We start from the raw sequence: 9,287 nt of genomic DNA on the forward strand, positions 1-9,287 counted from the left end.
GCAACCACAGATCTACTGAAATAACGAAAAATAATCTTCTAGCTGAAACTATTTTATAGTTTTTAAAATCAAAATATGCATATTTTATAAAAGCTTGTTTAAAAGCATTACATTGCTATGTGATAGAGATCACATAATTGCCTGCTGCATAGGGAAATTTTACCTTGGTAAGGACTGTGATGAAATGGAACCACTAGGTGAGGAACTAGCATCAATATCATCAATAGGAGATGTGCAAACAGGTTTACTTGAGGCAAATTCCAATGCATACTGTAGAACATCAACCAAGGGGAATCTTTTGGGACCAGAACCGTAGCTTAAATATCTGTAAACAATAAAATATACAATGTTCTTATCTGTATTTATAGGATATTTGTTTTTTTTAAGTAAGTCTTACAAACAGGAGACAATACATCAATAACTAAGTCAGTAATAAAACTCTCTTGCTTTGAGATGAAGAAAATAAAAGTGAATATACATTCAATGCTCTTCATTTCAAACCAAAACAGTGATGTATAACACTGATGTTTCTTAAAATATAAGAAAATTTAAGAAAATCTGAACAGAAAATAAGAAAATCTCAAATAAACACTGATCTACTGAAATAATGAATACTTTTCTAACTGAATCTATTTAAATCACAATATGCACATTTTATAAAACCTTATTTAAAAGGTATTACATGTTATATTCTTCAAAGAAAAGACTCCAAAGCTGATAGATTAAAAGTATATGCATTGTGTATTCTGCTGTAACTTTAAAATGTCATTCTAAATTGTAATTTATCAGGAACACAAAATTGGCAGGATTTTCATTTTTAAATCCTGCACCTGGTCTCATGATCAAGGAAGCAACTTTTACTATTCTCCAACCTTTACCTCTAGAACACTTTCATTGCAATTACTGGAAAGAATAAAAATTATTAAAGTAAGATATATTAATTCAACATAAAAAGTTTTAGGCTATTAATTTGTATGTTAAAACTAAAAGAAAGGAAGTCAGATAAAGTTATAAGTGGAAAAATGGGCTTCCTCGAGCATATTTCAACCTGTAGACTTATCTGACTTCCAGAACACCCAAAGTCTAGATTCTGTGACTGCACCCACGTCGTGCAATGTGGGTGCTGGCAATTGAACCCAGGTCCTCTGCAAGAGCGAGCACTCAGTGCTCTTAACTGCTGAGCCATCTCTCCGGCCCCCTCTGTGGGCACTCTTTTTTTTTTGGTCTTTTTGAAGCAGGGTCTTCCTGTAGCCCTAGCTGTCCTGGAACTCACTATGTAGACCAGGCTGGCCTTGAACTCACAGAGATCCACCTGCCTCTGCCTCCCAAGTGCTGGGACTACAGGAGTGTGCCACCACGCCCGGCTGTGGGCACTTTTTAACTAACATAAAGCTCTGATTCACAAAATAGTCTGCATACGAGCCCTTCCCTTGTGTTACTGGGTGGCAGACACTCTAGTTACACCCTCCTATGCTGCTTAATTTCCCTTCACTGCCCACCTGTATTCCTGAGGCGATTCCCTTTATGAAGCTTGGCGGCCATAGAATATAATTCTGAATCCTCTCACTCAGCTGCCACTGCTCAAGCATAACATTTAATCTCACACTCTCTCCACTGAACTCATTTACTTCCACTTGCAGCACTTGATAATGATATATTTAATTTCAAATGCTGAAATAATCCTCTAAAGCCTATTAAAGATTATTTATAGTCTAAAATAACTAATCAAAATAGGAATACAGAATGATTATCTATGACTAACATTATAAATCACTTAAAGCATTATTTTAATTTAAAAATAGTCACCAAATACACAATTTCCTATAATTAAAGTTCATAAAAGTTAAAATACCTTTCTAATCTTTGTTGTAATACTGTGAGGTAATCTTTAAGTCTCTTGATCTCTTCACGTTTGATTCTTGTTATTTCTCTGTTTCTGTGCATATACCTATGAGGGAAAAAAATAACAATCACTAATTATTTCCAGATATCTTGAAAATAGATACAATGTTAAGTTTAATTATAAGTATCATTTAATTTGAAATTTTGTAAGTTATCAGATATATAACACAAAATAGTATTTTAAACAGCCTAGGGTGCAGTTATAACCACACATATTATGTGTTTATAAAACAAAATAAACATATCTACTTGATAAATAGTAAGGGTTATGTAACAAGCATAAATGAACATTAAGTGAAGAAAATTACACAAAATTTTCTCTAAACAACTATTCTTCCCTTGCAGGAAAATAACCATACCTGTCCAGATATAAAACTTGGGGAAATTCTAATTTATTGTGAATTTTTTCTGGTCTTCCCAATGCTTGATTAAATTCAAATCTTGACAACTCGAACGTTAATACCGGTGGTAGTTCCGTAAACCAATGCTGAAAGTAAGCAACAACAAAATGCTTAAAATCTCCTTTCTCCATGCTTTCTCCACAGCACTTTTAAGAACAGTACATTGATACTGACAACTTCATAAACTCACTTAAGCATACTATTTATCCGAAGAGTTAGAAATGTTTATATTCATAAATCAACAAATAGAGAAAGTAAAAGAATAGTTTTAAGTTCTTGTTTTTATGAGCCATGCCACAGACGACTGTTACAAGATACTGCAACACATACATTGCTGTGTGTTATAAATTCAAGTGCCACAAAAATGCCACCATATATCTGCCAGTAAGAGTACACTAATTGAACTCTGGATAGCTTGAAAAAAAAAAAGAAGAAGAAGAAATGTTTCAGACTTTGTAAATTGAATTTGATTAGGGTCTTCATGGTTGCTACTTTTCTTCAAGTAAAGCAAGTAAAGTAAATCATCACTCATTACTACTTATTCCAACCCAAATGTTCATGATTTGCTCCACTGAGAATTCCTAAACTGAACATGGATATGTTTTTACCCAGTTAAGATTTAAGAAACTTGTTTAAGGGCTGGAGAGATGGCTCAGCAGTTAAGAGCACAGACTGATCTTGCAGAGGACCTCAGTTCGATTCCCAGCACCCACATGGCACCTAACAACTGTCCTAACTCCATTTCCAGGGGATCTGATACCTTCTTCTGACCTCCGTGGGCACGATAAGGGATCACCTACCTACATGCAGGCAAAACACTCATACACATAAAATAAAAATAATATTTTTTTAAAAAGAAACTTGTTTAATAACAGTATTAACTACAATAAAGTTATCAAAGATCTAATATCATAAACATCTCAAGTTTTAAAATAGAAAATCTATTCACTTATTTTGAAAGCAGGTGGCATTGTCAGGAATTTCTAAGCTCTTAAAACAACCATTTATTTTTATGTATATATATATATATATGTATGTCTTTCTGTCTGTGTGTGTCTATGTATTTGTGCATACATGCAAGTGCCCAAGGGGGTCAGAAGTGGGTGTTGGATCCCTGAAACTGGACTTACAGGTGGTTATGAACCACCCAATTTGGATGTTGAGAACTGAGTTTGGGTCCTCTGAAACAACAGTACAGTCTTAGCCACTTAGCCATGTCTCCAGACCCCTAACTTCTTATCCACCAGTAAGGCTAGTTAACACTTAAAACATTATTTCAGCTGTCACACAAAGAAACTTTGTTCCCTTAGGATAATATTCCATATGTCGTTTCATGATACTCAAATATGCAACTCTAAGTGTTACTTCCAGATTTTATTACAATACTGGATAAAAAAATGCATGCTTAAAATTATCATGCTACACTTTTTTTAATTTTTTAAATTAAATTAATTAAAAAATTAAATTAAATTAACTAGTATGTGTATGAGTATATTGCCTGCATGTGTGTAAGTGCACCAGTGTTGTGCAATGCCTACAGAGGTCAGAAGAAGGTGTTGGATCCCCTGGAACTGGAGTTATGGATGGTTGTTAGCCACCATGTGGGTGCTGGGAATCGCATCTGGGTCCCCTGCAAGAGATCTTAAGCCCAGTCAGCGGTCTTAACTGCTGAACCATCTCTCCAGCCCCACAGGCTACACAGTTTAATTAATAAGAATGTATAGTGGCTAGGAAAAATAAAATGACCCGAACTATCAGAGGATCTTCTGTAGACTGTGGAAATACAGGAATCATTATTTTATACAACTTATGAAAAGTTGTTTACAAACATTATATAGTAATCTCTGTTGTAAATGCATTTCCTTCATCAGCAGGGGTAGGGTTTTTCCTACTATAAAGTGGAAAGACTTTATTTTCTCAGTCTAAAGCTCAAAAGGACAAGATGAAAAACCATACTTTTCCTAAATTCATCAAAAAAAAAAATCATCAATCATGTACCTCATTCTGAAATGTTTGTATTTTAAGTACAGTAGCATATAAACAGAATTTTATATAATACAAAACACATGAAATTCTTTTTTGAAGAAAACTTTCTTTTCAATAAAAATTATATTTACTTCTTAATTATCTAGTAGGTATGCTAGGTTAGTGAGACAGAGGCTGTTAAAGGCAAAGCTGATGTAATTTTTCATACCTCTGAGTACATAATCACTGAGATTATTAAACTATACAAAAAACAGCAGAAGGAAGAAAATTTTGTAGTTGGTAAGAAATCTGTATTATGACTGCTGACAGAATTAGTACTCTTGACTTTTCTTAGCTGCATAAACATTTTCTGGAGAAAATATATATATTTATGTGTAACTGAAGTTAGTTTATTAAAATATATTACAATATCTTGCTTTTGTAAGCTTATATAAATATAAACAAAATAAGAACAGAAGGAAAACACCTATTATTTCAAAGTCTCACAAAACAGCAAACAGAGCTAAGCTGTAAACTAAGCCTGAAAAGTAAAACTTTTCTATTCTAATTCAAAGTCCAGCTCTAGTCATTTCATTGGCTCCATTTATTTGCTTCTTCATTTTAAAGATAAAATTTCCACATAATATATAAATTTATTTAATAATGGTATATGATACTATTTTTTTCTTTTTTCCTTTCTTCCAGAACAGTAGTTTGAACCTAGAGCCTCATGAATGTCTCTAGGCAAGTATTCTGTTGAGCTATTTCACTGATCTTAAGATTTTTAAGATTTAGAAAATTCCTAGCATTCTAATATAACAGTATGATTTTTTGAGGTAATATGGTGGCACTTACATATTTAAATGATTATGTCCTACGACCCAAAATATCCACTTCTAACTGTTCTTCAACCTTAAGGGTATTTATAGAAAGACACTCTTTAAAATAATTCTCTAACTATGATTTATCAATACAAATGTATAAACAAGACTATATGATACTGAAGTGTTTTATAACATTGTTGTAAATGTGTATATTGACTTGGAGGAATGGTCATAATATGCTGGATAAAAATATAAGTGTCAGAATAGTGTGAGCAGATAAACACAATTATATCTGCAGTGCAGTAGTCTGAAAGAATGTTTGTCACATTATTAATGAATAGTCAAACCATAAGTGAAGTATTTACTATTTAAAGTTTCTTTCTCCAAAACTAATCTGTCTTTAGGTTTCCTAGAGAATGTGACTACATACTATTTAGTTAAAATAAAAAACTGATTAGGAAATGTTTTATGACATGCTTCTGTCAATGGTGGATTAAAATATGGTGGTCACAAAGAAGTGAAAAATTCTTACCACCCACTAACATCTCAGTATAATACATTGGCCATAGATTTGTAGCAATGCTGGCATAAAGAAACCTATGCTGTTAATAATGTTCCACTGTAGTGCATATAACTATGCACAGAACACAACAGATTACAGCAGTTTTAACTATTGTTTTAAAGTATACTTTCTAATTATAAAAAAAGAATGTCACTATAAAACAGCATACTATGCTGTTACAACAGCTGCCTCACATATTTCATCATTACCATGCCACTTGGCTGCTTCAAAAGGCAACAACTGATTGCCCTGTACCATGTAGGTTTCTGAAGTATATGCTATGGCAGCTACACAATGAAAACTGCCTAACCATATATTTCTCAGACTGTATCTCCTTAACAAGTGAGGCATGGTTACAGTTAAACTGCACATAATCATTTTTAATTCATTTGTTGCTTAGGATAACATTCCATAAGCAGAGTCTTACAGGCAACTGTCTTTTTGTTCATGTCGAGCAATTCTAGACATGGGAATTCTTCCTATATTGATTGGCAAGAGCTACTTCAGTCAAGAAGATACTTTGAGTGCCAAATTAAAATCAATAATTTTTAGTAAATAATAGAAGAAATATTTTAGTAGGGATTATACCAATTTAAAAATAACATCAAAATGTCACTTACTGGTCACTTGAGAAGATCAACTGGCCTTGAATAAAATAGTTATTTTAAACTACACAATAGGGGAAATGGCTTCCAGGTCAATTCCAGGTCCATTGCTCCAAATCCAGTGTCCAAAGACCCTTCAGCAGTAGGGTCTTACCTTCAAGTTCTATGAGGCAATCAAGGACTGGGCAATAGCCTGTAGAATTTGGGGAGTCTCTTGGGCCACCCTGGCCAACAACTCAAAGGAAGGTTTCTCCTGTCTGGCACTGTTTCTTGTTATGTAGCCTTCAGCTATACACATGGACTCATGTAGAGATATTGCATGTGTAATTTTTCAGTAGGTTTTTGAACTAATATGTCTCCCTCTGTTTTTTTTTGCACCAGCTAGGCATTATTTATCTCTCCTCTCTCTCTCCCTCCCACCTCCCTCCCCAGTTAAAGGACCCCCATTTTCCCTGTCTCCTATGGTCTCCCCTTTCCTGAGCTCCTTCTTTCCCTTTCCCCGCATTGTTCCTTGTATAACCAACACCCCCCTCATTTGACCCATTTCCGTTTCATTTTCCTGGGTCCTGCAGTTACAACAGGATATATACTCACATATAAGGATTTGGTGCTAGAATCCACAAATGAGGGAGAATGAACATCACTTGTTCTTCTCTCCTGTCTGGCACTGTTTCTTGTTATGTAGCCTTCAGCTATACACATGGAATCATGTAGAGATACTGTATGTGTAATTTGTCATTGGGTTGTTGAACTAATATGATTCCTTCTGGTTTTTAAAAAGTAGCTAGAGTATCTGTATTCTCTCTCTCCCTGTCTAACCCTTTTACAGTGGCTTCCCCATTTAAAGAGTCCCCATTTCCCCCATTTCTCTCTTGACAATACCAGTCTCCTATGGTCCCACCTCCCTTCAGCTCCTTCTTACCCTTCATTCCGAGGTTCAGGGAAAACATCAATCGATGGTCCAACACCAGCTTCAAGACCTAATAACCACATCAATGCCTGGCATAGCATATGACATTAGGGCAGTAGTGGCATTTTTCTTGGGGGAAAACAATAGCTACCTAATTGGACTAAAAGCCCATTTAACAGGAGGAAATTCAAGTGTGATACTGTAAATATAACCAAATACATATGGCTGGAGAGGTCATAGATCTTAGAGAATAATCTCAAGACTGTCATATCCCTAAACTAATGTAATTTCATACTATGTGCAAAATATTTACCCTTATATTTACAGACAAATATCCCAGTCACTACTCAAAGAAGTTTCTTTTGCACCAGATGGAGACTATTACCAAGTACTACAACTGGTCACACACAGACACTATCTATGAACTGCCCAGGCCTAAGTGGCACATCTACAATGCAACCTCTAAAGCTAAGGCTCATGGAACATAGAACAGGGGTAAAAAGGACCCAACTGAATCTCTAGATTCTAATAAATGAAGCTCCCTCATGCAATAAAGGGCCAGGAACACAAAAGGTCACAAATGGCCAAAGCATGGAGTCTGCAGAATGCTGGTCCTTGGACAGGACTCATATATAAAAACCTCGCCCGCCCAGGGTTCAAGGAGCACTGCGGAAGAGGGGGAAGAAGTGCCTGACCATATGGAAACAGAGTCCTACAACCTCCTGGGACCTTGCTCATATGAATCTACAGCAATGGTAGATTCAGCATACACAAGTCCCATGCAAACTCAAGCAGAAAAAACTCATCAAAGAACTGGTGAAATCAACAGCAGACCCCAATCTTAGCTGAAGAAATATTGGCAACTGATTACTGCTAGGTGAGAAAGAGCTGATCTTCCTAAAGCAAGGGACTCTAGATAGGCTGACTAGACTCAGTAGATTATCTTGGAATAAGGAATGGCTGGGGACATTACTTGACACAATAAGCCTTAGCATAAATGACAGAATATATGAATTCCAGTCGAGAGGCTATGGAAGGGTGCCAGTGGGAAGTGGGCACATAAAAATGATTAAGATCGCTAGAGATGTTCTGTATGAAATACACAAAAATTCAATAAAAACAAATTAAAAAAAAATAAAGAACACATAAAATGAGCCAATTTAAATATTAAAATATTTCAAGATATTAAACTCTAGTCATTGATTAAAGTACATTTGTTGAATTATGAAATCATTTGCTATAATACAACCAGTTTTTCAAAATTAGTAAATAAGAAAGACTACCAATGGACCACTGCATAATCACTTAAAGGTATTATGCAAATGGTAAGGCAACAGGTCATCCCTACTTTCCTGTCTCAGAACACATCTTTCTTTAAGACTTCAGGAGTGGCAGCTGATCACTGTTGGTTGAATTGATCTTCTTTAAGGGAGTGACCCTAAATAGGCTGACCAGGCTCCAGGCGACAAACTCACACCCAGGGCCACCTGAGGACACAAACTTGACTTGATAGTCCTTAATAGGTATATGACAGAATACATGAAATCCAGTAGGGGGACTATGGGGTGTGTGCAAATGGGGGAGAAGGTCTAAAAAGGATTTATTGTATGAAATGCACAAAAATTATATTTATACATAAATATATAAATTATATACACATATATACATTTTATATATACATACATACATATATACAAATAGAGACACACACACATATATAAAATACACACAAAAGAAATCTCAAAAACAGATTTTCTTGAAAAAAAGAAAAAAAAAATTCAGGAGATCCGCTTTCTTGTTCCACTATGTGATTCTGCACAAACCCCAATCTTTGGAAATCTGTTTTCCATGAAACTGAACTTAAACATTCTTTACTAGAGGCACAAATTATAAACACTTATGACCCTCATGGATCATAGCCATACCCTGGACTCTTGAGAGCTCTGATACTCGGTCAGGGCCTTGGCATCTATTGAGAATCACTCAAATAGACTACATATGATATAGATGTAAAACTACTGCTAATCCCCCCTCCCTTTTCCTCCCTTTCAAAGCAAAAGCATCAAAATTATTTTAACACTTTAAAAAATTAATAATTAAAATCATTAGTTAATATAA

General features: G+C 34.9%; 1 protein-coding gene across 3 annotated transcripts in view; it reads right to left on the reverse strand.

Annotated features, from left to right (window-relative positions):
• The window catches only part of Usp25 (ubiquitin specific peptidase 25), a 143,638-nt gene that overhangs the window by 44,537 nt on the left and 89,814 nt on the right, over positions 1-9,287 (reverse strand). For all 3 annotated transcript variants that reach the window (XM_008852535.3, XM_008852533.3, XM_029555783.1), the window contains 3 exons: positions 2,262-2,389; positions 1,853-1,948; positions 164-325 (listed from right to left, as the gene is read on the reverse strand). In XM_008852535.3, the coding sequence (XP_008850757.1) occupies positions 164-325; positions 1,853-1,948; positions 2,262-2,389 (386 nt within the window). The remainder of the gene's footprint in view (positions 1-163; positions 326-1,852; positions 1,949-2,261; positions 2,390-9,287) is intronic.

This window comes from Nannospalax galili, unplaced genomic scaffold, assembly GCF_000622305.1.
Source record: "Nannospalax galili isolate Female #2095 unplaced genomic scaffold, S.galili_v1.0 scaffold266, whole genome shotgun sequence".
NCBI classification, from domain to species: Eukaryota; Metazoa; Chordata; class Mammalia; order Rodentia; family Spalacidae; genus Nannospalax; species Nannospalax galili.